The sequence below is a fragment of the Athene noctua genome, chromosome 33 (genome assembly GCF_965140245.1).
Source record: "Athene noctua chromosome 33, bAthNoc1.hap1.1, whole genome shotgun sequence".
In the NCBI taxonomy this organism is placed as follows: Eukaryota; Metazoa; Chordata; class Aves; order Strigiformes; family Strigidae; genus Athene; species Athene noctua.
In genome coordinates this window covers 794,348-819,746 of record NC_134069.1, presented here as the reverse complement: position 1 = coordinate 819,746, position 25,399 = coordinate 794,348, and the positions used below count along the sequence as shown (strand labels likewise).

The 25,399-nt window shown below is 57.3% G+C and overlaps 1 protein-coding gene across 1 annotated transcript in view; it reads left to right on the top strand.

Annotated features, from left to right (window-relative positions):
- Positions 1–24,831, top strand: part of LOC141972509 (E3 ubiquitin-protein ligase rnf213-alpha-like) — a 53,482-nt gene extending 28,651 nt beyond the window's left edge. Inside the window, exons 34-67 of the mRNA XM_074930396.1 lie at positions 2,038–2,102; positions 2,519–2,663; positions 3,103–3,244; positions 3,688–3,861; positions 4,196–4,329; positions 4,542–4,699; positions 5,725–5,931; positions 7,096–7,289; positions 8,739–8,859; positions 9,183–9,283; positions 10,536–10,709; positions 10,881–11,053; positions 11,152–11,248; positions 11,335–11,446; positions 11,658–11,841; positions 12,202–12,410; positions 12,649–12,750; positions 13,022–13,237; positions 15,075–15,156; positions 15,462–15,496; positions 16,881–16,975; positions 17,157–17,307; positions 17,403–17,571; positions 18,638–18,729; positions 19,333–19,590; positions 19,806–19,941; positions 20,395–20,478; positions 20,690–20,858; positions 21,080–21,275; positions 22,069–22,146; positions 22,386–22,586; positions 22,953–23,042; positions 23,280–23,440; positions 24,233–24,831. Of these exons, the coding sequence (XP_074786497.1) occupies positions 2,038–2,102; positions 2,519–2,663; positions 3,103–3,244; positions 3,688–3,861; positions 4,196–4,329; positions 4,542–4,699; positions 5,725–5,931; positions 7,096–7,289; positions 8,739–8,859; positions 9,183–9,283; positions 10,536–10,709; positions 10,881–11,053; positions 11,152–11,248; positions 11,335–11,446; positions 11,658–11,841; positions 12,202–12,410; positions 12,649–12,750; positions 13,022–13,237; positions 15,075–15,156; positions 15,462–15,496; positions 16,881–16,975; positions 17,157–17,307; positions 17,403–17,571; positions 18,638–18,729; positions 19,333–19,590; positions 19,806–19,941; positions 20,395–20,478; positions 20,690–20,858; positions 21,080–21,275; positions 22,069–22,146; positions 22,386–22,586; positions 22,953–23,042; positions 23,280–23,440; positions 24,233–24,446 (4,919 nt within the window). The 3' untranslated portion in view covers positions 24,447–24,831. The remainder of the gene's footprint in view (positions 1–2,037; positions 2,103–2,518; positions 2,664–3,102; positions 3,245–3,687; positions 3,862–4,195; positions 4,330–4,541; positions 4,700–5,724; positions 5,932–7,095; positions 7,290–8,738; positions 8,860–9,182; positions 9,284–10,535; positions 10,710–10,880; positions 11,054–11,151; positions 11,249–11,334; positions 11,447–11,657; positions 11,842–12,201; positions 12,411–12,648; positions 12,751–13,021; positions 13,238–15,074; positions 15,157–15,461; positions 15,497–16,880; positions 16,976–17,156; positions 17,308–17,402; positions 17,572–18,637; positions 18,730–19,332; positions 19,591–19,805; positions 19,942–20,394; positions 20,479–20,689; positions 20,859–21,079; positions 21,276–22,068; positions 22,147–22,385; positions 22,587–22,952; positions 23,043–23,279; positions 23,441–24,232) is intronic.
- Positions 24,832–25,399: the final 568 nt, after the last annotated feature.

Below are 25,399 nucleotides of genomic sequence, written 5' to 3'. Positions count from 1 at the left end.
TGTGGGTCCCAGGAGCACTTGCTGCTTCCAAGGGTTTCGCAGTGAGGCGACCTCCACAGAATCCCGGAGTCACCTCGGTTGGAAAAGCCCTTGAGGCTCCTCCAGTGCCACCATGAGCCTCCCCCTGACCCCCTCCAGCTCCCCCAGATCCCTCAGCGCTGGCTCAGCCCGACTCTTCAACCCCCCCAGGGATCCCGGGGACTCCCCCCTGCCCTGGGCAGCCCATTCCAACGCCCAACAGCCCCTTCTGCACAGAAATCCTTCCTCAGAGCCAGCCTGACCCTGCCCTGGGCAGCTTGAGGCCATTCCCTCGGGGCCTGGCGCTGGCTCCTTGGCTCCAGAGACTCATCCCCCCTCTCTGCCCCCTCCTGGCAGGGAGTTGCAGAGGGCCAGGAGGTCTCCCCTCAGCCTCCTCTTCTCCAGACTGAACCCCCCCAGTTCCCCCAGCCGCTCCCCAGCAGACCTGTGCTCCATCGTGGTCTCCTTCTGTGTGGAGTCAACACACACTTGTTGACTTCTTTGGTTGGAGGGTTGGGAAAACGGGGTGGAAACGGTTTGATCCGTCGTTACGAGTCGAATCCAGGTGGCTCCTTGAATCCACGTTCTTGTTTAGAGGTCTTGTTGCATTTAAGGCGATGAATTAATTAGGTAAGAGATGAATCCCCTTGCGTTCTAGCCAGTCCTCAGAGATTAGAGGGTGTTAAAGAATTTCCCCAGACCGCGGGTACCTCTGGGCTGGTTTTATTAACAGCTCAGAGTTGGGCCAACACCTCAGGGAGGGGCCACAGCCAACGAAAAGCTCCCTCTCTAGATACGATGTAACATACAATAGAAAGAGTCTTCGGTGATTTTCCGGGAATTTATGGTTCTCAATTCGTCATCAATCTCAAAGTCTGAGTAGTTCTTATCGTTCCATTCCAATTCCTCTTCTGACATCGCTGCTCACTGATGCATCTTTGGTCATCGTGGTTGTTAATCTTCTAATCAATCTTCATTTTAAGCTTCTGTAAAAAGCCTCCAGATCTTCTCTTTAACATATAATCAACCGATGTCTCGCTTTTCTATTACCCAGCTTTTCTAAATCGCTTACTCAAGCTTAATCATTTATTTCTTTACCTTTTGCGATGTCTAAAACTTAATACCTAAGATTGATTTTTGTTAATTCAGCTTGACTGGGTTTAAGCCGGCCCTGATGAGGGCTGGGCGGGGGACAAAGGAGCAGTATTAGCGCTAAACTGTGAGGGTTGTTCTTACAGCACCTGTGCTCTGTTAATCAAACCTACAGACCAATAACTATTTATCAATGATCCCTCCTATTAATAACATCCTAAGAGAAAAGAGTTTTGTAAAGTTTTCTCCTTTTACAGAGGGGCTGGGCTTATCTCTTTAATTGTTTTGCCAATTGGGGCCGTGACTTTAGGCCTGACACCGGATGCACAAACAGTCGCTGGGCTGTAGGTCCAGTTGCGTTGAAGAGAAGCCGTCAGGTTCAGGAGTAGTTGTTTTTTATGCAACGTTTACAGATCCTGTAAGATTTCCTACGATAATTAATTCCCGGGTAATCACTCGGCGTAGCTGAGGGCTCAGATCTTAACCAAAAGGTTTCTAGGGGGTGGGATCAAGAAGCACAAACCCATTGATCTGTCCCTCTGGTTTGGGGTCGGATTATCATCCCGCCAAGTTAGACACAAACTCGGGGTAGGATTGATCTTGTGTGAGTGAGTGGGACTGTGGTCCGGCTGTTGTGTCTCGAGCAACGAGACGACACGTTCCTTGGTGCAAGGGGTGAACTGGTTTGGGTCTTTTTTTTTTTTTTTTTTTGTGGGAAAAGAGGTAAAATGAGAATCAAGGTGCCACACTACTGCCAGACCATCATGGAGAGAAGGGGAAGAGCAGGAGATAAACTTTCCACCCCAGGGCTGCTTTATTTCTCCCTGTTGATTGTCAAGGCCCCAACCCCTGGCCACCTCCCGTGGGTGCACGTTATCTCTCGTTGGGGTTTTGACGCCTGAGTCGTGTGGTTGATTGTGATTTCAGGTTCTCCAGAGAATTCTCCTGCCTCGGGAAGCCTCACTGACACGGCTCTTTACCCAGAGGAAAACGTAGGTTGTTTTGGTTTGGTTTTTTTCTCCTCATTTTAGTTGCTTGGCATTGTGTAGGAGCTGGCTTGGGTATCACCAGAGCTGCTTTTGAAGGTCCTCGCTGGGGCTGGTCCCTTCTCACAGGAAAAAAAATAACTGCAGATCTTCCTGGATCTCACTGCGACATCCAAGCAGGGTGATGGTCTCCCAGCCCCTCTCTGAGTGACCGGTACAAAGGCCCAGATGCCTTTTGTTACTCAACAAATCCATGTCCCTTCCCAGGGACACCAGCAGCCCTCTGAGCCCCCAGGAGGGACTTACCCAGGGTTTGTGGGGATGGTGAGATGGCTCCGGACCTTGGAGCTGGAGAAGTTGATGTCCCAGGACAACAACTAGTCTTGAGAAACCAACTGACCTCCCGTCTTTTCCAACCACAGTTCCTCAACGTGGAGGCAATGATCAAAGGGAGCATCCAGAAGGCCGTGATCCAGCTGGAGGACAAGAAGGACAACAGCCAGCGCCCAACGGAGAGAATCAAGATCCTTCACAACTTGCTTTTCCACGCTCAGAGTCACGGTATGTGCGAGTCGAGAGCGCTTAGAAGTGGCTCCTTCTTGCCCGTTGCCAGCTCTACGGCTGGAAGAAGACAACAAGCGGGTTAAGAGCCACTTCTGGTGCCCCTCAAAGCCATCGTGGGTGGAGAAGCCCCCAGGAGACAGAGGGGGAGGTTGCAGGGGTCCCCCACACCGTTCCTCATGCACAAGATTAGAATCTGGACTAAACCACTTCGCTGCAAACCTTGGTAGATGATCCCAGGCAGTTGTCACTGGCTATTGGGAGTTGATTTGCGCACAGAACTGCTAAAAAAATATCCTAGGTGGTGTGATTTTTGAGTGGAAAAGGGTTTTGACGGAGAAAAATCTTACGCGGGGCAATTTTTTGAGTGGAAAAGGGTTTTGCTGGAGTCTCCTGACTGGGAGATGAGCACCAGGAGGGTTTTAACCAGCTCTTTTGTGATTAGTTTCCAGCCGCTTCATAACCATCCTGAAGAAGAGGATTTGTCACCTCCTACAAGAACGAGAGAAACCAATCCAAAAGCCGAGGGAATGGATTTTCCGCAGGGCGCTCTCTGTGGAATTCATCCTGGAGGACACGTCGTTCAGGTAGGGCTGGCTGTGGGCCACCACCCCAACGCCGGGTAATTCTGGTCCTAAAACTGCTCGGCATGAAGTGGGGGGCACCTCGCTTAAAGACCGAGACGCGGCGACCAAGAAGTCTTTAAATACGTGGGGGATTTACCAGACCAAGGTAGGGACTTGCTGAAAGGTCCTAAAAAGGAAAAAAAAAAAAAAAAAAAAAAAAAAAAATCAAGAGCACTGTTGATTTTGAGGAAGCTTCTTTGGAAAGGGCTTGTTTAGAAGCCAACAACATCCGTTGACTCTGAAATGGAAAAGGGTGGTTGGCGTCAAGCCTGGACGTCCACATTTGGCATTTTCAGAAGCGGTTGGGTTGTTCTGGGTCATTTGTGGGTCTTTGAGAGCGAAGCCGAGGAGGGTTTTTTGGTGGAGGGTGAGTAAGCGAGGAGGTGTGGCCTCTCCTTTCTCAGGCAAGCGCTCTGGATGCACCTGGAGGACATTGTGACGAACGTCTTTGCCCAAATTCTCGCTGTGGTGGATGCCAACAACAACCTGGATCACATCTCCCAAGGCTCTCCGCTCGCAGAACTCTGGCTTCAGATGTTCCAAGAAGAAACGTTCCTAAAAATTAAATACATCAGAAAGTAAGAGACGGGGTGTAAATGTTACACGGAGGTGGTTTTCCTTAACAGAATAAAAGCTGCTGGTTGTAGGGAAATAGTAGGTCAGGCTTGCCTCAGCCTTGCCAAAACTGGCACCAAAACTCCCTGGTTGTTGTAAGCTGTTGGCAAAATTCACTCTTTCTTTGGTCTTGCCCCATTTCCTTGACTTTCCAACCAAATTTCTCCTCGAGTTTCTGAGCATATTTAAAGAAAACACATCAGTGGGCGTTGGGAACTTCTCTGAGGTGTTCCTACTCTGGCCGCCTACGGCCTGTTCCGTAGTTTAATGTTTCTTCCTCCGCTCTTTGAATTCAAGGGCAGCAGACGCCAAGATTTCCGTGTTGTCAATGACCGAAGACCCCAACACCTCCCTCTTCTGCCAGTTCCCGTTCAGTTGGGTTGTGAAATCCTACCTGGACAACGTGTGGGAGAGGGTCTATCATACGAAAGGTAACATCGGGCTTTCCAGGGGGAGCTTCAACACCACAAAACCGGCCCCAAATCCGCGTCCTTAAGAGGAGGAACCACCCCGCGTGGTATCTCCGCTTCCGTTGTGCCTCTTCACCCGTGGCCTTGCGCTCGCCCTCACATCCACCTCGGTCTTCACAACGTGCTCTGCTGTTCTGCTGAGTGGCCGTAACTCTCTTTGCTGGCCCTTCTAGGCCAACCCAAGAACCCGACAGGGGAAGTAGCCAGGTTCTACCAAAACATCATCAAGCACGTCTGGATGCCAGATGACCGCACTCCAAACATGCTCTGCTATTACGCCAACGACTTTGTCAGGATGGCTTTTCCTGGACAAGATAACTCCGTCTATGAGGTGAGTAGGGTTGGGTGGAGCACCATAGGGGTGGGTGGAGCACCGTAGGGTTGGGTTGAGCACCGTAGGGTTGGGTTGAGCACCGTGGGGTTGGGTTGAGCACCGTAGGGGTGGGTGGAGCACCGTGGGGTTGGGTTGAGCACCGTGGTGTTGGGTTGAGCACCGTGGGGTTGGGTTGAGCACTGTAGGGTTGGGTTGAGCACTGTAGGGTTGGGTGGAGCACCGTAGGGTTGGGTTGAGCACCGTGGGGTTGGGTTGAGCACTGTAGGGTTGGGTTGAGCAGCATAGGGTTGGGTTGAGCACCGTAGGGTTGGGTTGAGCACTGTAGGGGTGGGTTGAGCACTGTAGGGTTGGGTTGAGCAGCATAGGGTTGGGTTGAGCACTGTAGGGTTGGGTTGAGCACCGTAGGGTTGGGTGGAGCACCGTAGGGTTGGGTTGAGCACCGTAGGGTTGGGTTGAGCACTGTAGGGGTGGGTGGAGCACTGTAGGGTTGGGTGGAGCACCGTAGGGTTGGGTTGAGCACCGTAGGGTTGGGTGGAGCACCGTAGGGTTGGGTGGAGCACCATAGGGTTGGGTGGAGCACCGTAGGGTTGGGTTGAGCACCGTAGGGTTGGGTTGAGCACCGTAGGGTTGGGTGGAGCACCATAGGGTTGGGTGGAGCACCGTAGGGTTGGGTTGAGCACCATAGGGTTGGGTGGAGCACTGTAGGGTTGGGTGAAGCACCGTAGGGTTGGGTTGAGCACCGTAGGGTTGGGTTGAGCACCACAGGGTTGGGTTGAGAACCATGTTCAACTGGCCTTGACTTTGGCCCTAGTCCTGGCCAAATCTGGTGTTTTTACAAGCCCTCCCTGGTGCTGCTCTGTGGCTGCTCCTCAGCCGTTACCAACAGTCGTTCTTAATTCCACCCTGAGAACTATTTTTGATGAGGAAACTTCATACGGGACGCAACAGCAACCCAGCGTCCCATTTCGGTCCCTTTTTTGGTCGCTTTGAGTAAAAAATAACCCTTTTTATTTTACCCCCAGATCCTTTCCCAAGCTCTCCTCGCCAGCGCAGAGCAACTTTGCCTCTCCGTGGGCGAGAGGAAGATGAGTTTTTCCCTCATTTGGCTTCACATGGAGTATTTCTACCTCCGCGACGATTATCAGCTCTTCGTCGACATCGCCAAAAGCAACGACACCGTCGTGAACGAGCTGCGGGCCACGGACGAGGAGAACCCCGGCGAGAAGATGGTGAGCCCAGAGCCGTGTGCTCGCCCTCCAACCTTCCCCTCCGGCCTTCGAACGCCGTGGCCTTCCTCATTCCCGTCGTTTAACGACGTGCTCTGTAATTAATCAGACCTCCTCGTCTTCGCCGCGCTCTGGGTATCACCTTGAAGTCCCCTGGTTAAGGATTTCACCAGACTGGGGGGATCTTTAGGCGCAGGTTTAGTAACAACTCGTTGGGCCAACATCTCAACGCGTGGCCAACGCCCGAAGGCCTCACGCGTTTATAAATTCTTTCTAAATTTATTACCCAAGTCCAAAGTCTTTACGAGTTTCCGCTCAACCTTTTAGTCCTTGATTCTCCATGATTAAAGTTCACGACAATCCCCTGTCTCAGCCAAACTCTCTTCTGGTTCCAAACCTTCAGTTTCAGGGTCATCTTTTGGGGCATTTTCTTTATCTTTCTTCCTCTAGTTTTTGTCTTACACAATTCTGGGAAACTCTTCAAGATGGTCGATGAAAAGCTGAAGTAGAGCGAGAATTTCTCTAGCCTAAATTCTCTCAATGTAGCAAAACCCCCGTGATTAGTCCATTCATCCTCCTTTGTTAAAACTGTCTCTATAGGATAAGCTGGACTGGGTTTTAAACCAGCCTTAGGCCGGGATGATACAAGCAGCACCCCGGTTGCCTTGGTGAGATGACGAGGTCGCTCCGTCCTAAACACGCTTCACCAGGCCTTAAAATCTGTTTCCAATCCACCAGATTAAATATAATTTATATTTAAAATAATTTAATTTATATTTAAAATCCTTCTACATCCCCTTAGACACGTTGACCCTCGGGGTGGCTGGGATTTGTCGTGGTGGGCTCCAGCGCCTCAGCTCGCCACGGCCACGTCTCCGCACCCCTCCTACGGTGCTGGTGGCTTAGAGCAGCCAGCTGAGGGCTTTGAACTCCCCGGGGTGCCCCCAAGATCCACGACGTAATTCGGCTCATAAAAGTTTACAGACGCCAGAACTTCACCCATAAAATCTACTTTTTTTTTTTTTTTTTCTAATTCAGCCCCAGCAGCTCCTCCCAGAGCTCCACCAGCGCCGAGTCCCGCGGAATCCCTTCCCTCCGTGGCACCCCGCAGCGAGCTCCGATCTTTCCTTCAACTCTTTTTCTTTCTCTTCGCAAATATCGTTTCAGTTTGTCACTCTCAACGCCCTGAACGTTCTCCTGAAGAAAGTGCAGCCCTCCGAAAGCGGGCTGCTGCCCTTCGACGCCTGCGTAGCGTGGCTCAAAAACATCAAGTCCATTAAGCCCTGGGTGGAGTGGATCAGTCAGGACAACTACCAGCTCCGGTTCTACCCGGAGAAGAAACAGCTCCTGAAGAGTTTGTTGTAAGTTTGGTCGCTCTCTGTCGAATTTAACATCTTTCTTGATGAGCTGGACGAGGGGATCGAGTGCCCCCGCGGTCAGTTTGCAGAGGACCCCCAGTTGGGTGGGAGTGTTGGTCTGCTCGAGGGTGGGGAGGCTGCAGAGAGACCTGGCCAGGCTGGAGCGATGGGCTGAGCCCAACTGGGGGAGTTTCACTGAGGGCAAATGCCGGGGGCTGCCCTTGGGCCACAGCAACCCCCAGCAGGGCTACAGGCCTGGGGAGGAGTGGCTGGAGAGCTGCCAGTCAGAGAGGGACTGGGGGGGTGAGAATGAGCCAGAGTGTGCCCAGGGGGCCAAGGAGGGCAACGGCATCCTGGCTTGTGTCAGCACTGGCGTGGCCAGCAGGGACAGGGAAGGGATCTGAGCCCTGGGCTCGGCACTGGGGAGGCCGCCCCTCGCTGAGGGGGTTCAGTTTTGGGCCTCTCACCCCAAAAAGGCCATTGAGTGACTCGAGCGTGGCCAGAGAAGGGCAACGGAGCTGGGGCAGGGTCTGGAGCACAGGTCTGCTGGGGAGCGGCTGGGGGAACTGGGGGGGTTCAGTCTGGAGCAGAGGAGGCTGAGGGGAGACCTCCTGGCCCTCTGCAACTCCCTGCCAGGAGGGGGCAGAGAGGGGGGGTGAGTCTCTGGAGCCAAGGCCCCAGCGCCAGGCCCCGAGGGAATGGCCTCAAGCTGCCCAGGGCAGGGTCAGGCTGGCTCTGAGGAAGGATTTCTGTGCAGAAGGGGCTGCTGGGAGTTGGAATGGGCTGCCCAGGGCAGGGGGGAGTCCCCGGGATCCCTGGGGGGGTTGAAGAGTCGGGCTGAGCCAGCGCTGAGGGATCTGGGGGAGTTGGGAAGGGTCAGGGGGAGGGTCATGGTGGCACTGGAGGAGCCTCAAGGGCTTTTCCAACCGAGGCGACTCTGGGATTCTGTGACCGTAGCACGAGCAAACCCCTCGCTGTCTGAAGGTCAGGTGAACCGTAGCCACGCTCCTCCTGAGGAGCTGGAGCCACAAATCTTCCAGCTGTCCCCTCCTTCCTGCTCCTTCCTCCTTATCACAATCACGGTTGCACAGTGGCTCCCAAAACCCAAAAAGCAGCGGAAGTTTCGCTGCTTAGTTCTGGAGGAATTTCCCCTTGCTGGGGTAAAATCCTTTTGGCAGTGGCACGAGGAGATCTCTCCAGGGACCACCACACCCAGAAATTGGCTGGCGGTTTCAGTTTGGCTCAAGATTCGTTGAAACGAGCCGCCTAGGCAGGACCACGCCGTGTCTTTGTCCTTCTCATGCCGCCTCAGGAGCTCTCGTGTCCTCCCGTGACCACGGTGCCCCCGGGGTGACACAGAAAGGCCAGAGTGAAGGGACCGTGGGAGGTCTGTGCTCCAACCTAACCCCATCTTTTTTTTTCTTTTGGGGGGTGTGTTTTGGTGTTTTCCAGACATCGCTGGACCTGCACCAACATCGTCTACATGTTGATTGACCACCTGCTGCACGCCGAGACGCAAATAGATGAGAAACTCCTGAGGCTTGTGGTGAAGCAGTTCATCTACCTCTGGAATGTAGGTGTTCCCTTCGGCATCTCGGGGCTGGGAAGCTTGGGAGGGCTCTTCTCTTCCTGAGGACCTCCGCTCCCAGCAGGAAGGAGGGCTTAGGAACGGGAAAAATCTGGAAAAAAACATCTAAGAGACGAAGACTATTTATATTCGGGTCTAAAATAAGGATTTGGAATCAAGAATTCCACGCAGAGACACCCAGACGTGGATCTGCTTAATTCCGCTGTCTAACCCGGTGTCCCTGCAGCGCCGACATCCCATAATACTTGTCCCCCGCATACCTGAGAGACGTTTCTGCTGATCTTACGCTGCGTGTTTGCCTTTTGCAGCGCCTCTACAAGATGCCGGGATTTCAGCCGGAGGAGACTTTTGATTTGGTGACGAAAGTGCTGAAGACGTGCAACAAGAACGCTGACGTTGTGTATCTGGTGTAAGTCCGAGCTGAAAAAATGTCGATTTGGGTGTTTTGTTTTGGGTTTTTTTTTTTCCATCGGTGCGATGTTTGTAAAGGGGGTGGGGGAATGTGTCAGCACAAGGGGTGAACTTTGGGCCAGAGGGAGGCCGCGGTGATGAAGCCAAGGGCTGAGAGCCTGTCTTGGAGGCGACCAGTGATCCCTGGAGGAACTCCTTGTAGGGCTGGTGCTAAAGAAAACAGCTCCCATGAGCGCCCAGGCTCGCCGTCCCCCTCACCCAGCGTCCCCACCGCGGACTGTTGCCTCTCGGGGATGGGATGGTCCTTGGGAGGAGTTTCACCGAGGGCAAATGCTGGGGGCTGCCCTTGGGCCACAACAACCCCCAGCAGGGCTACAGGCTTGGGGAGGAGTGGCTGGAGAGCTGCCGGTCAGAGAGGGACTGGGGGGGTGAGAATGAGCCAGAGTGTGCCCAGGGGGCCAAGGAGGGCAACGGCATCCTGGCTTGTACCAGCCCTGGCGTGGCCAGCAGGGACAGGGGAGGGATCTGAGCCCTGGGCTCGGCACTGGGGAGGCCGCCCCTCGGTGAGGGGGTTCAGTTCTGGGCCCCTCACCCCAAAAAGGCCATTGAATGACTCGAGCGTGGCCAGAGAAGGGCAACGGAGCTGGGGCAGGGTCTGGAGCACAGGTCTGCTGGGGAGCGGCTGGGGGAACTGGGGGGGTTCAGTCTGGAGAAGAGGAGGCTGAGGGGAGACCTCCTGGCCCTCTGCAACTCCCTGCCAGGAGGGGGCAGAGAGGGGGGATGAGTCTCTGGAGCCAAGGCCCCAGCGCCAGGCCCCGAGGGAATGGCCTCAAGCTGCCCAGGGCAGGGTCAGGCTGGCTCTGAGGAAGGATTTCTGTGCAGAAGGGGCTGTTGGGCGTTGGAATGGGCTGCCCAGGGCAGGGGGGAGTCCCCGGGATCCCTGGAGGGGTTGAAGAGTCGGGCTGAGCCAGCGCTGAGGGATCTGGGGGAGCTGGGGGGGGTCAGGGGGAGGTTCAGGTTGGGCTGGAGGAGCTCAAGGGCTTTTCCAGTCGAGGTGACTCCGGGATTCTGGGATTCAGGCAGCTCAGACGCTGCTGGTTCTCGAAGCGGTGTTGAGTCACCCTGGTCCTGGACTCGCCAGGGCCCATCCAGCTCCATCCCCACCCCAGGACGTAGGTTAGGCAGGAGCCAACCCGTGTCCCTCCTGAAACCCGTGCTGAGTTGCCTCTCCTTTTGTGTCTGTCCCCCAGGAAAGGCGTGAAGGAATGCAAGAGCTGCCTGCGGGAGATCACGGACCCAGCGGAGCTGCCCTGCAGCCACATCTTCTGCACTCGCTGCATCCTGGAGTGGGAGAACAAGCAGTGTAAGATCTGCAAGGAGCAATTCCCAGAGGATTACACCCCCACGGCTTCGGAGGCCACAAGGTGACCCAAAACTGCCCGTCTCAAGTGTCTTCTTGTTAAATATCAGGATGGAAGATGCTGGTGCCCCCTCGTCTCCCTGATCTGGGGCCTTTGCTCTGCAGAGAGGGGGACATAATTTCCTTCCTTGCTTGGAGGCTGACCCCGAGTCTCGTTTTCCTTCGTCCCTTCCAGGGAAGCTGTTGCCTGTCACAACAAATTCCGGAGGAAATGCAATTCCTTCTTCGTTGAGTTCATCACCATGTACTTTTTGGGCGACAGGGAGGCGCCGTCTGCCAAAATCATTCAGCAACTGATCAAGTTTGTGGCTTGCAAGCCCAACCCTGAGCATCAGGCGCGGAAAAAGGGTAAAAAAAAAAAAACAAAAAGCCTCAGAGTCCGCTCTACCCGGGTCCGACCTCATGCTCTTGGATGTCCCCTGACGGGTCTCTTCTTTCTCTCTTAGTGTACAAGCCGAAAAGCAAGTTGTCGCCCTTTGAGGAGTGCATGGACACCAGCCCCACCATCCAGTCATCCCTCCTGAAGCTGCTGCTGCGCTGCGGGTCAGCCCCGAGGTCGCTCCCCGACGCTGTGACTGAGCCCCTCAAGCTACGCAGCTGCTGATTGGCCGTTTCCTTTTCTTCTCTAGGTTCAACAACGTCAAGGTTCACTTGGAAGAATACCTGTCCACGATGGAGGAGATAATAACCAACCAGAGTAACGTGGAGCACTTCTACTTCATGGTGGTGCACTGCCTGGAGGTGAGGCCCCGTTGGGGTGCGAACGCCAGAACCTGGAGCCACCACACCAGTTAAAACCTATTAATCACATTAATTACCCCCCCCTCCACATGGGTGAGGAGCCAAGGGAGGGGCTCACCTTAACGATGAGGAGAAGGCACAAGGAAGGAGGAGGAGCTGCTCACTTAGAACTCTCCTCCAGACTCTTAAAAATTCTCTCTCTCTCTCTCAGGATTTTATGTATCCTTCTTCCGAAGAAGACGTCAGCCAGCTCGCAGAAAGCTGCCTCTCCACCGCAGACCTGTCCGCTTCCTGCGAGCCCCAGGCCTCAAAAATTGACACCCTCCAGTTCATCGCCCGGCTCCGGCTCTCCATCAGCCACGTGGCCACCACGCTTGGCAGACAGATGCTTTCCGGTGAGTTCTCTCGCTTTAGCGTCGCGTCAGAACTGCGCCTACTCCTAAAAAGGTCTAGACTAAACCCAAAAAAAAGTCTAGCCTCGGAGGTTTTTACTTGGAAAATCGCTAGTTTTATGAAAATTGAAGTTTTGGATGAACTTCCCAGCTCTGCAGTCCCCAGACTCACTGCGTTCTCCAAGTGTTCCCCTCCGTCTTCGGGGACCTTCTGCACGTTGGCTTGAAGCCACGTTTCAACCTGTGGGGGAGAAGATCCTGCTGCAACCTGGATCCTGAACAACTGGAGGGGCTGCGCTGGGGAAGGCCGTGTGTGACGTGTTGCCACCGGGGCCTGGGCATAACGAGAAACCTCCTTTCCAGCTGCAGATCCCAACGCACCCGCTGCCGAGGAGAACGAGAAGGAGCGAGACCTGGTGAACGCCATGAAGAAGCTGGTGGCGACGGCTCCGACTCCGTGGCCTCAGGTGTTCCTCATCAGAAATCTCTGCGACACCTACGGGCTCACCTCGACGTGGAAGATACTCCAGGTGGAGAAGTGGATCTTACCCCCAGGGGTAGAAATTTCGCAGGTGGGTTTTTTTCTTGAGCCCTAGAACATTTGGCGGGCGGGTTGTTCTGAGCTTGAACCCTAGAAAATTGACTCGCGGGGAGGGGGGGGTCCCTTCCAGTGGAGGAAAGCAACAGGCCCTTGTCGGGTGCAGTCAACCTCCTCTTCTTACCCTTCCACTTGTTTCTTAGGATAAGAAAAAACAAACAAACAAACAAACAAACAAAAACCAAACCCCACACTCCGTCTGTGTTTTCCAGGATAGAAACACCTGGTGGAGCGCAACAGACATGTTTTTGATGCTGGACAAAGCACAGAACCAGCTAAAAAACAAAGATTCCACCGAAAACCAGAGCTTGACTGTGAGTATCCCACGTGTCTCTAACAGGAAGTTTCCACGGTTTTGGGTTCAGAAATGTTGGTCGGGCCGGAACCGTTGGTTGATCTGGAACCTCCCGGAAACAGGAAGTGTTGGTGGGGAGCTGTGGGGGCTCGCTGCTGCCAGGGGACACAAATAAGCCTTCGTACGGCCACTGAACCTCAGTGGTGAAGCCAGAAGAACCCTGGCGGGGAGGTGCCAAGCCGGTTGCCTTCACTTACCGCTGGTTTTTTGGTTATTTTTTACTTTTGTAGTCCATCATGAGGCAAATGGAGAACATCCTCCAGTTGCTGCCCGTCCCGGATGAGCTGCTGGAAGACAAACTGAGGAAGATCATGGAGGCTTTGGGTGACGGGGAAGACCCAGGCCTGCTGGAGGTGGTCTTCCACACCGCCCTCACTCTGGCCTTGTTCTCGAGCCGCATCACTCGCCTCCTCAAGAACATCTGCTTCAAGCCAGCCACGGTGAAGGTGAGTGGCCAGGCCACGGCGCTCAGCTCTCCCCACCCCACCAGCCCGGCCCGACGTGTCCTGGGCAGTCAGGTTTCGTTTTGGTCAGCGTGTGGCTTTGTAGATCGTTGTTCCTCTTCCTACTCGTTCCTTGAGCTGAGAATTAACTGGGACCGTCCATCCTGGGTCATCTGAAACATGGAGGAGGTGGATGGTCTGTGCGATGTGCTGGTCTCTCGACTGACTCGAGGGGAGCTGGGGGCCTGGCAGAGCTTCGCTGGCAGAGATTAGGTGGTTTGAAACTGGCGGCTCGTGGCTTGGATGGGCACACGCTTCGCTGGGTAGGAAATGGGCTGGTGGCCGGGGGCAAAAAGTTGGGGTGAACGGAGTTGAACCCGGTTGGCGGCCGGTCACGAGTGGTGTCCCCCAGGGCTGGGTGCTGGGGCCACTCCTGTTTAACATCTTTCTTGATGATCTAGACGAGGGGATCGAGTGCCCCCGCGGGCAGTTTGCAGAGGACACCCAGTTGGGTGGGAGTGTTGGTCTGCTCGAGGGTGGGGAGGCTGCAGAGAGACCTGGCCAGGCTGGAGCCATGGGCTGAGCCCAACTGGGGGAGTTTCACTGAGGGCAAATGCCGGGGGCTGCCCTTGGGCCACAACAACCCCCAGCAGGGCTACAGGCCTGGGGAGGAGTGGCTGGAGAGCTGCCGGTCAGAGAGGAACTGGGGGGTGAGAATGAGCCAGAGTGTGCCCAGGGGGCCGAGGAGGGCAACAGCATCCTGGCTTGTACCAGCCCTGGCGTGGCCAGCAGGGACAGGGAAGGGATCTGAGCCCTGGGCTCGGCACTGGGGAGGTCGCCCCTCGATGAGGGGGTTCAGTTCTGGGCCCCTCACCCCAAAAAGGCCATTGAATGACTCGAGCGTGGCCAGAGAAGGGCAACGGAGCTGGGGCAGGGTCTGGAGCACAGGTCTGCTGGGGAGCGGCTGGGGGAACTGGGGGGGTTCAGTCTGGAGCAGAGGAGGCTGAGGGGAGACCTCCTGGCCCTCTGCAACTCCCTGCCAGGAGGGGGCAGAGAGGGGGGATGAGTCTCTGGAGCCAAGGCCCCAGCGCCAGGCCCCGAGGGAATGGCCTCAAGCTGCCCAGGGCAGGGTCAGGCTGGCTCTGAGGAAGGATTTCTGTGCAGAAGGGGCTGTTGGGCGTTGGAATGGGCTGCCCAGGGCAGGGGGGAGTCCCCGGGATCCCTGGGGGGGTTGAAGAGTCGGGCTGAGCCAGCGCTGAGGGATCTGGGGGAGCTGGGGGGGGTCAGGGGGAGGTTCAGGTTGGGCTGGAGGAGCTCAAGGGCTTTTCCAACCGAGGTGACTCCGGGATTCTGTGGAGCCCAGCCCGAGCATCCTCCTTCTTGCCCAAGGTCTTCCACCGCTCAGATGATGGTGGAGTCGCTCATTCCTGAGCCGAGCTTCCCCTCAGGTCTCTCCGTGCCTGAGTTTTTCCTCTTATTTGAGGGCTGCAGGAAGCAACCAGGACATGGAGCTGCTCTTTTTTGGAAGCGAAGACAGCAGTCACCTCTTGATTCTCCCCCCTCTCTTCGAGGCCGTGTTTTCCTCGTGGTTTATTCAGTTCCAAAATCAAAACTCATCAATAATTGGGACTCTTGGGGATTCCCTCTCTGATGTGCCTCGCTCCCTCACTTGCTCCTCATTCCCTCACCAGAAGTTCCTCCCGGAGGACCGTGGCCGTGCAGGAGGACCCTTCCTCCCCACTGCTTACTCCAGGAGCAGAACTCTTCCTCAGATGGGCGGGAAGCGAGCGAGGAAGCTGCTGACCCCACGCCTCACTTGCTGTCCCGTTTCCTTCCCAAGGGCTCCTACCTCCCCACCATGCCTGGAGACCTGCTTTTCGATGAGAAGAACTGGAAAATCGGGCAGAGGGATACAATTTATAGTAAGTTTCGGGGGAATCTCACTGCTCTGGCGCTTGTAGGGGACGGTGATCAGCCAGGGGATGGAAGGGAACGTTTAAAGACTCGTCAAGGCTGACTCGGTCTTGTTGAGTCCGTCGTGATCTCCGCCTGGGCGGAGCAACTTCGGGTCCCTTTTTGACGAGCTCTGTGAGAGGCACGTGGTGGGGCTGGGTGACGGGAGGGGGGAGCCAGGCCTGTCACCCTCTCGGTGAGCTTCTGGCCACGTGCCCATCCTGGAGGTTGTTGTGGGAGGCGACTAACCAACCGTATCCCCTTTCACACGTAGCTTGTCAGTGTGGCTCCCGCTGGGTTGTCACCGAGGTAAGTGACTCCTTGGGGCTGGCGGTCTCAGCTGCTCTGTCTTCTTGCGCTTCTCACTGCAGCTCTGTCACCTCCGTGGGAAAAAGCCCGGCTTGGGATGAGCTTCTCGGGTCTTCTTCTGGCTGCCCATCCTCTTTGCATCATCTCAAAACGCATCTTGACCTCGTGGCTGGGCTGTTTCTACTGGGTGGCTGCTGTAGATGCTCCTCCCGCTGCCCTGCTCCCCTCCCGCCCACGTGGACGCCAGTGTCACCTCTGTGTCAAGTGGTCCTTTAGCTGCGAGAGCAGCTGCAAGGCTCAGAAGCCAGTTGGGTTCTTCTCCGGCCCAACTGGGCTCCTGTCCAAGGCAATTAGGTTCTTCTCTAAGCCAGCTGCGTTCTCTGAGCCAGTTGGGCTCTTCTCCGAGCCAGTTAGGTTCTTCCTCGAGCCATTTGGGTCCTTCTCCAAGCCAGCTGGATTTTTCTTTGACCAAATTGGTCTCTTCTCCAAGCCTGTTGGGTTCTCTAAGCTAGTTGGGTCCTTCTCTGAGCCAGTTGGGTTCTTCTCCAAGTCAACTGGGTTCTCCAAACCAGTTGGGTCCTTCTCCAAACCAGTTGGGTCCTTCTCCGAGCCAGTTGGGTCCTTCTCTGAGCCAGCTGGGTTCTCCAAACGAGTTGGGCTATTTGCCAAGCCTGTTGGGCTCTTCTCCAAGCCTGTTGGGTTCTCCAAGTCTGTTGGGTTCTTCTCCAAGCCAATTGGGTTCTCTAAACCAGCTGGGCTCTTCTCCAAACCAGTTGGGTCCTTCTCCAAGCCAATTGGGTTCTCCAAACCAGTTGGGCTCTTCTCCAAACCAGTTGGGTCCTTCTCCAAGCCAGTTGGGTTCTTCTCTAAGCCAATTGGGTTCTCCAAACCAGTTGGGCTCTTCTCCAAGCCAGTTGGGTCCTTCTCCAAGCCAGTTGGGTTCTTCTCTAAGCCAGTTGGGTTCTCCAAACCAGTTGGGCTCTTCTCCAAACCAGTTGGGTCCTTCTCCAAGCCAGCTGGGTCCTTCTCCAAGCCAGTTGGGCTCTTCTCCCAGTGAGGTGCTGGGCTAAATGGAGCTGGGATTTGTGTCTCCCCATGGGAGCAGTGGATCAAAGTGAGTACTTCCAGGTCTTGGTTAGTCCCCCCTAAATTGGCGCCTAAAGGTGTCCTGCTGGCTGTAGGAGGAACCTGGCTGGTCTGGAGATGTTTCCCCGTGGGCACGCATCTCCTCCTGCCTCTCGTTAGCTGTGGCGATGACCCCACGTAGGAAGCCAGGGGGAGGATATGGCAACCCCCTGGGTGCCCTTGGCTTTTGCTAGCTGCCTTCAGCGCCCGGTTGGGCTTCCAACCTTTTTTCACTCCACCCTCGTGTGTCCAAACGCAGTGTGGGCTTCCCATGGAGGTGAGGAAATGCCAGTGTGGCGCTGCCGTTGGGGGAACTAACCACAAACCTGTGGGGGGCTTCGTGAGTGAGAATATGTAAGTAAACCCTCCAGGCTCCGCAGGCCCGGAGGACTTCACCCGTCCACCTCACCCTCCCGCAGAGCCACGGGCACGGGGAAAATGCCGTGGTTGGCCAAAGCAAAGGTCTCTGCATGCCGTGGTCCCAGCGTGGGACCTTGCAGAAGACGTGGTGGGTAATTGCTCTTTCTGAACGCAGCACCGAGGACAGAACGGAGAAGGGCTACATCCTGGGGAGCCCTCTCTCGCGGAGGAACGAGCTGGAGAGGTGCCTGTCGCCTGCCTGCGTGGGTCTTGCGAGGACTCTGCTCCATTCGTCCCTTCTGCTGGGGCTCTACTCTGACAAAAAGGTGAGTGGCCACCGCGCCGGCGGGGAGGAGCGTTCGGCTTAGCTGCGGGGGGAGACCTTGAGAGCTCTAACAGAGGAACCTGCCCCCTCCCCCAGGCTGTTCTAGACCTGATGAAAGAGCAAGTGGAGGATGTGGAAAAGTTCTTCTGGGGCCACCTGCAGAAAGACGTGGCGTGCCTGGCGGAAGCGCTCAGCAGGAACACGGAGGATGCCGTGCTGACTGTCCATCTGTTTCTACAGGACCTGAGCAACAACGACCCAGCAGGTAGAGGGATGATGGGAAGCTCTGGGAGGGCACCAGCAGGCTCGCAGTGGTTGGGTTTTAACTGGGACTGGTGGCATTGGTTCCTCCTTCCTGGGCGAGTCTCCATCCTGGGAAATCCAGAGTCACCTCGGTTGGAGAAGCCCTTGCAGCTCCTCCAGCCCAACCATTCACCTCCCCCTGACCCTTCCCAACTGCCCCAGATCCCTCAGCGCTGGCTCAGCCCGACTCTTCAACCCCCCCAGGGATCCCGGGGACTCCCCCCTGCCCTGGGCAGCCCATTCCAACGCCCAACAGCCCCTTCTGCACAGAAATCCTTCCTCAGAGCCAGCCTGACCCTGCCCTGGGCAGCTTGAGGCCATTCCCTCGGGGCCTGGCGCTGGGGCCTTGGCTCCAGAGACTCCTCCCCCCTCTCTGCCCCCTCCTCTCAGGGCTGGTTGTCTCCATCCCGGAGGAGCTGGTGGCTGCACTGGGTTGTCCCTTCACCTCCTCTTGGCCACCAGAAACCCACCCAGGATCTTCTTCTGTGCCCCAGCCCCTCTTTGGAAGCCCAACCTCAGATGCAACCTCCTGGGCGGTCCCTGTGGTTTCCCAGGTGGTCCCAGTGCTTTTCTAGGTGGTCCCTGTGGTTTTCGAGGTGGTCCTTGTGGTTTCCCAGTTGCAGAGGGCCAGGAGGTCTCCCCTCAGCCTCCTCTGCTCCAGACTGAACCCCCCCAGTTCCCCCAGCCGCTCCCCAGCAGACCTGTGCTCCAGACCCTGCCCCAGCTCCGTTGCCCTTCTCTGGCCACGCTCGAGTCATTCCATGGCCTTTTTGGGGTGAGGGGCCCAAAACTTGGCGGGAAGACAGGGAGGGCAGTGAGCTCGTTCAGAGCCCTGAGAGCAGCTTGAGGGCGTGAGCAGGTTGGGAGAGAGTTTACTCCAAGTAGGCCTCTGCGTCACCCCTTCTGCTCTCCGTTCCTCTTATTTCTGCATCATCTTACTCCTTGCCGTTGGGAAACTCAACAAAGCTCTGGGCAGACCCCAGGGTCGACAGGGTAAAATCTCCCATATTCCTTTGTGTTTTCTACAGATGGGGGTGTAGCCTTGAGTGTCCTGCCGGAGAAAAAGGACCGAGAAGAATGGGAAACCTCCTTCAAAGCCCTGGCTCAGCCCTTCTTCCAGGTACGCCTGCGCCCAGCTGCCGCTCGCGGGCCTCAGGCAGCCAAAGCGCCGCTTCGCTGGCCCGCGCGGCCACGTCCGGACGCGCCTGCCGAGCTCGGGGTGTTCCCATGGGGGAGAAAAGGAGACTCGTCCCCTCTTTTTTGAACTGGGAGCTCGTCCTGCTGCGGTCTCCTGTTCTGCTCCTGCGGAGTGATGGCTTGTTGGATGCTTTTGAGATGCCGACTCGCATCGTCCTTGGGAACCAGTTGGGTTTCTCCCTTCGGTGCAGAGAGGGGGGATGAGTCTCTGGAGCCAAGGCCCCAGCGCCAGGCCCCGAGGGAATGGCCTCAAGCTGCCCAGGGCAGGGTCAGGCTGGCTCTGAGGAAGGATTTCTGTGCAGAAGGGGCTGTTGGGCGTTGGAATGGGCTGCCCAGGGCAGGGGGGAGTCCCCGGGATCCCTGGGGGGGTTGAAGAGTCGGGCTGAGCCAGCGCTGAGGGATCTGGGGGAGCTGGGGGGGGTCAGGGGGAGGCTCACAGTGGCACTGGAGGAGCTTCAGGGGCTTTTCCAACTGAGACAGTTCTGTGATTCTGGGTGGCTCCTAACGACCTTTTGGTTTCTTGCAGAAATTAGAGCAGAGGCTTAATTCTGTCAAGGAGCAGAGGGTGAATGAAGGTTCCCACGCCTCCAACCTCCTCCTGAAACTGGCTTATGGCCAGACGCCGCCTTTGGAAAACCTGCCGAGGGAGGGCTTGATCAACCAGCCTTGCATGTGGAAGTTTGAGCAGAAAACGACCATCCAGTCCTTGATGCATTTCCTCCAGCAGGAGGATGGAGAAGGCTCTGGAAGCTCCTACCCCATCCTGCTGGAGCTCCTGTCCAAGGTTTGCTGCGGGAACATCTCCTCTCCTCCCAAACACCCGCAGGCGCTGAGTCGCTTCAACCTGGTTGGTGGCCAGGGGGCACTGGGGTCATTTGTTTTTTTCCCTCGCCATCTTTCTTCAGAGCATCCAAGCAAAACAAGGTCCCCCTCCCCGTTCCCCCGTGGTGCCAGACGGGATCCCCCTCCCTCCAATCACGCTGATTTTTTCTCTTCCAGCTTGAGAACATCCAACACGTCCGATACCTGCCCGACATTTTCCGTCTGCAGACCGCCCTGATCCACTTCTTCCAAAACAGCTATAAAGGGGAAAATTACACAGTCAAGCAATTCCTGGATCAGCCGGAACTTTCAGGTGCCATCTGGAATTCCGTCGTGCCCGGGCCGCGGGTGCTAGACACCCCCTCGGCACCCAGATTCTCCCCTGAGAAGCTGCTGCCTGTAGTTTGCGTGGTGGAGCCAACCCAGCCGACATCGAGGCTGGGGGTGCCTCTGCGGGAGCAATTTTGGGGGGTGATTTAGGAGAGGTTGAAGGCATCGAGGTGGATCCAGAGCAGATCCTTTCTCCTGGGGTGTTTGGTGCTTGGCGAGGGTCTTCTCGAGGGGGGTGAGATGGGGCTTTTCAGCTCCGAGGTCGTGGCGCCTGGTTGCTTGATGCCTCGTGAGGTCTCAGGCGGGCTCAAAGCCCAGCTCAAGCCAACGCGCAGCGCGGGGTGACGCCTCCGGCGATGGAGAGATCCTTTGGCCCGGCGTGTCTCCTGGGAGGGGGCCTTGACGGGGCTGTTTTCTCCTCTCCCTTTTCCCACAGACGACCAGCGTTTGACTTTCAGCAGAGCTATCGAGACGATCCGGAAAGTTTGGAGAAATATTAAGATGAACCCATCCAGCTCGGGTAGGTCGTCACGTCCCTCCGAGGCCGAGTTGTTTTCGGCAGCTCCCCTTTGTAGCCAAATTTCTGAGCTTTCTTGCTTTCCATCTGCTGAAACCAAATTAAAACCTCTTCCGAAAAGACAAAACCTCATTAAAAAAAACCATCCAAGACCTCAGCGAAAGGGATAATTGATCCGTGCTGCGATAAAAGACCGTTCCGCCCTTTTTTCCAGGCATCCCCTTCCTGCCGAACCTTTCACCGGACAACATCAACACCAACACCGCTGTCCTGCACCTCCTCCCCACCCAACCCTCCATCAGCCACCTGGTGACCGTGTTCCTCATCCAGCTGCAAAACAGCTGCGTCAACACGGCCGCGGCGGTCACCAGGGAGAAGCAACGGTGGGTCTCGAGCCGCTCAACCCCTCGGCCTTCTCCGTCTCCTCCGCCCTCTGTTAGAGGCCTCGCGAGAGGCTCTCGGGGCTTCCAGGGGAGCCGCGGTGGCCAAGCGATGCCGTTGCGAGGCCGCGGTGGTCTTTTGCTCGGCAAAGCGGGTCCTCGGTGGGGGAATAGGCCGAGGCGAGAGGCCCTGCACCCACACGGGGCAACCGTTCCTCTCCCAGGTCCATCTCTGCGGAAGAGGTGAAGCCTTCCTCCGTGCTGGCCGTAACCAAGAGCGATCTGGTGACCATGGCGCTCGCCAACTTGCAGTACGAGGTAGACGAAAACGGCCTCAAGACGACCTACTTCGACTTCCAGATGCTGCAGCGGCAGGTGGTTCATCGCTTCATCAGCGGGAAGCCCAGCATCAAGGCTCAGGTGAGCTCAGCGCTGGCCAAGTTGGGTTGTCCCAGGCCAGCGGCGGGATTGGAGCCCGTTTCCAGCCTCTTCTCCGTGTCTTTCCGGAGTCCTCAGACTCAACTGAAGGCTTTGGCAGATCCGCGCATCTGTCTCTGTTCCTCGGGGGGTTTTGAAGGTTTTTCATGGCCAGAAACCACTTCTGTGGTCGGGAAATGGTGGCCTGAAAGGTACCGTGGGGACCTACAGCCCCGTCTCTTGTTGAAGAGGAAGCCAACCTGGTGTCTCTGAGAACGAGGGAAGAGTTGGGAGCTGTTCTGAGAACTTCAAGAGGGATCTTCCAGGGTTATGATTGGTCCAGAGGGAGACTCTGAAGCACGTCTCTGGCTGGAGGGCTCCGTTCTGTGAAGATGAAGCTTGGAGCTGCTGGGAAAAGGGGACTTGAGGCCACCAGAAGCGGGTTGTCCTGCAGCAGCTTGGGGGGGGTGCTCCGAAGGTGGAGATCAGTCCCCCCTGGCTGATCCCGGGGCTCTTTCGGTCCTCAGAAATAGCTCCCAGGAGGCCTTTCTCCGTCGCCTTGCTGGGGATGGAGGCGAGGCTGTGAGCTCCTCAGGTCCTCCATCATGGAGGTGCCTTCCTCCAGCCAACAGGGACCTCCACAACCCCACCGTGGCCTCAGGAGGCCACCGACCGCCTCCTGCAGAACCCTCGGGGACATCCCCTGGACTCGCGTTTGCCCAGCTGAGCTTCTCCGCTGGCCCCCGTTAGGTGACACTGGGCCCGTTCGTAACCATCTGTCCCAAACCCTTTCCAGACGGCTCCATCCATTGCCCTCAAAAACGTGAGGACCCTCCAGGCCACCAAGATGGAAGTCAGGGAACAAGTGCCCCAGGTAGGACACGAGTCGTGGGTTTTCTTTCTCCTCCATCCAACCCTGAGGTCTCCCTTCAAGACCCGTGACACGACACGGGGACACAGAGACCGGGCAGACGTGTGGGGAGACCCAAAACCAACTCGAGCGAGGGGTTGGACCCAGTTCTTCTGCACGAGGGGGACATCACGTGGGAGGGCATCACGTGGTGGTGGTCCCCGCCCTCGCTGGGTCCCGCCCTTGACATCCTTGCTCCTCAGGAGCTGCTCAGTGTCAACCAGCAGAAGCGCATCATGGAAGAGGCCCGCTCGGTCAACGCCCTCTCCAAGGCCTTGGCCACCCTGAAGGTGGCTGCCGAGTTCCTGGCCGTGACGGGCGGTGACCCGGATCGCCCGTTGCCCAACTACGTCCGGCAAGACTTGAGGATGGACGCCGGTGCCAAGCAGTTCCAGGACCTACCGGTGGGCGAGGGGGGCGCAGGGCGGGGGGGAAGTGGGACCTTCATCCCTTCGCCCCTCTGGGAGGGGCTTTGCGTCTCCCAGGGCTTCCACCACCTTCACGTGCTCCGAGGTGTAATGTCCGTGGAGGGTTGGGGGTCTCCTGCTCAGAGCAAAGAGGTCCTGGCGACACCCGGGGCCCTGGGGACAGCCCGGGTGGGGGACCCCGGTGACGTGGGAGCCGAGGGGAGATTGATGGGCCCATCTGGATGCTTGAACTGGGCAACCGAGTTGCAACCGTGGTGGCCCAACGCGTCCTCTTCCAGCTGACCGTAGGTGGGACCTTTCCGAGGAGCTGAACGCCTGTGCCCCTCTGTCACCCTTCTCCAGGTGGTGCCCAACACCCAGCTGAAGCACATCCTGTCGCTGTGGCAGGTCCTGGCAGCTCGCAGGTCCATGCTGTTGGTCCAGATGAACCAGGTGAGGAAGATGAGGTTGGGGGAGGAGGGAGGGAGAAAGTAAATATGTGGCTGGGGCCAGGTGACATTTTCGACATCCGCCTCTCATCCCTTCCGTGGATCACATCAAGGTCTCTGGCCCATCCTGAAGATAATCCACTCCCCTGGGTGTTTTTAGGACTGGCTTAGGTCTTGGAAGCTCTCTGGTGGCCCTGATAGGAGGGTCAAGGACACAAGAGGCTTGTGGTGGTTTTTGCAGGATCCCTTCTGCCTGGTGCCCAAGGAGTTCCAGGGGAAGCTGGATGCAGGGCAAGCAAAGGACCTGGCCTTCGCGTTGTCCAACACCAACCTCGACCTCTTCCTCATCGAGCTGCACGAGATGATCACGGTGGCGTTGTCCAAATTTCAGCCCGAATACGAGTAAGTCCGGGTCATATCCTGCAAGAGCTGGAGCGGGGGAAAAAGTCGTGACTTCCTGGAAGGGTTTGGTTGAGGAGAGAGCTCCGAAGGTCTCTGGTCTAGAGAGTCTACAACCAGCCCCGAGAGGAGGGGGCAGAGAGGGGGGATGAGTCTCTGGAGCCAAGGCCCCAGCGCCAGGCCCCGAGGGAATGGCCTCAAGCTGCCCAGGGCAGGGTCAGGCTGGCTCTGAGGAAGGATTTCTGTGCAGAAGGGGCTGTTGGGCGTTGGAATGGGCTGCCCAGGGCAGGGGGGAGTCCCCGGGATCCCTGGGGGGGTTGAAGAGTCGGGCTGAGCCAGCGCTGAGGGATCTGGGGGAGCTGGGGGGGGTCAGGGGGAGGGTCATGGTGGCACTGGAGGAGCCTCAAGGGCTTTTCCAACCGGGGCGACTCCGGGATTCTACGATCCACGTCTTGCCCCAGGTCGGTCACTCAAGGCCTCGTCCTCCCCCCCATCTCTGGGGACGCTCCTCCTGGGGGCTGTCCCAAGGCAGCGTCACCCCTGACAGGAAGAGGTTTTCCTTACGCCCAGCCGCCCCATTGGCTGCCGATGCCACTGGAGATACCCCAGGGCAGCCTCTAGCATGAGGCGTTGGCCGTCACTGGCCACCCCTGAGTGCCACCACTGACCAGCGACCTTGCCCAAGGCGGGGTTTATTTTTGGCAGCCAACGCCGGCCGAGGGGTGGCTGCCGGGGGCGCCGGGACCATCCATCGCGCCTCCAGCCGCTCACCCCCCGCCTCTGCCTCCCCCACAGGCTGAAGGACGCCTTCAGCTTCTTCTTGGAAGAGAACCATTTCCCCCCCGCCGCCGTGGCCACCCTGACGGACGCCCTGGACCCCAACATTCCCGTCGGGAACATCCTCTCCGTCTGGAGGACGGCGGCGAAGACCAGCCAGATCAACGTGCTGGCCTACGGCCAGGAGAGGCCGGCCCAAGGCAGCCTCTCCACCGGTGGCTTGTCCCCGTGAGCTCAGAGGAGACATCTACCCCGCAATCCCAGCTCTGGGGGGGCAACACGAGATGCGTGGGAGCTCCTGGAGCTTCCGAACCCCCAAAATTCTGCCCTGGGGGAGAAGTTTCTCCCCTGGACCCACTGCTGCCCCTTGGGAGTCCCGGCGTGTCCCCATCACCCCACCCGAGCCACAGCAAGAGCTTGGAGAGCGTCTCCAGCGCTGCCACCCCCGTCCTCGGTCAGCTCTGCCCCCCCCAGACCCCAAGGGGGGTCTGAGGAGTTGGGGGCCCCTCCGGCACCCCAACGTTGGCCAAAGGGCGCTTCTGCGTGTCCCCGCATCCCTTGTCGGCGGCCTCTGTCCTGCCTCATCCCTTCTCTCCCTTCCCACATCATTAAATGCTCGAGAAGGAGCCATCTTGGTTTCGTGTCGTTCCCCAAACGGTGGCGGGGGGGACCCAAGCAGTCACGGGGGCCACCAGCCCTTCTGGGGGGCCACCACGGGGCTCAAGGGGCTTTTGGAGAAGGAGGGGGGGTGGGGGGGGTGGACCTGGAGGCCCGAGCTCCCCCACAGTGGCCTCCACAGGTGGCCAAGGGCGACCCAGGTCGTGACATCATCCTGGGGAGGACCAACAGCCGCCCCGCCCAGAGCTGGGGTGACCCGCGGGGGGGCCCTTCCACCGCCGCCCGGGGAAGGAGCAGCTCTGTCCTCCGCAGACGTGGGCGAGGCCCGCCACGGCTTCTCAAAGGTAGACCCGGCTTCTCAAAGGTAGGCCTCGCTTGTCAAAGAGATACCCAGCTTATCAAATGTAGGCCCAGCTTATCAACGATAGGCCTGGCTTATCAAAGGCAGGCCCAGCTTCTCAAAGGCAGGCCTGGCTTATCAAAGGTATACTCGCTTATCAAAGGTAGAACTGGCTTATCAAAGGCAGGCCTGGCTTCTCAAAGGTAGGCCTAGTTTCTCAATGGTAG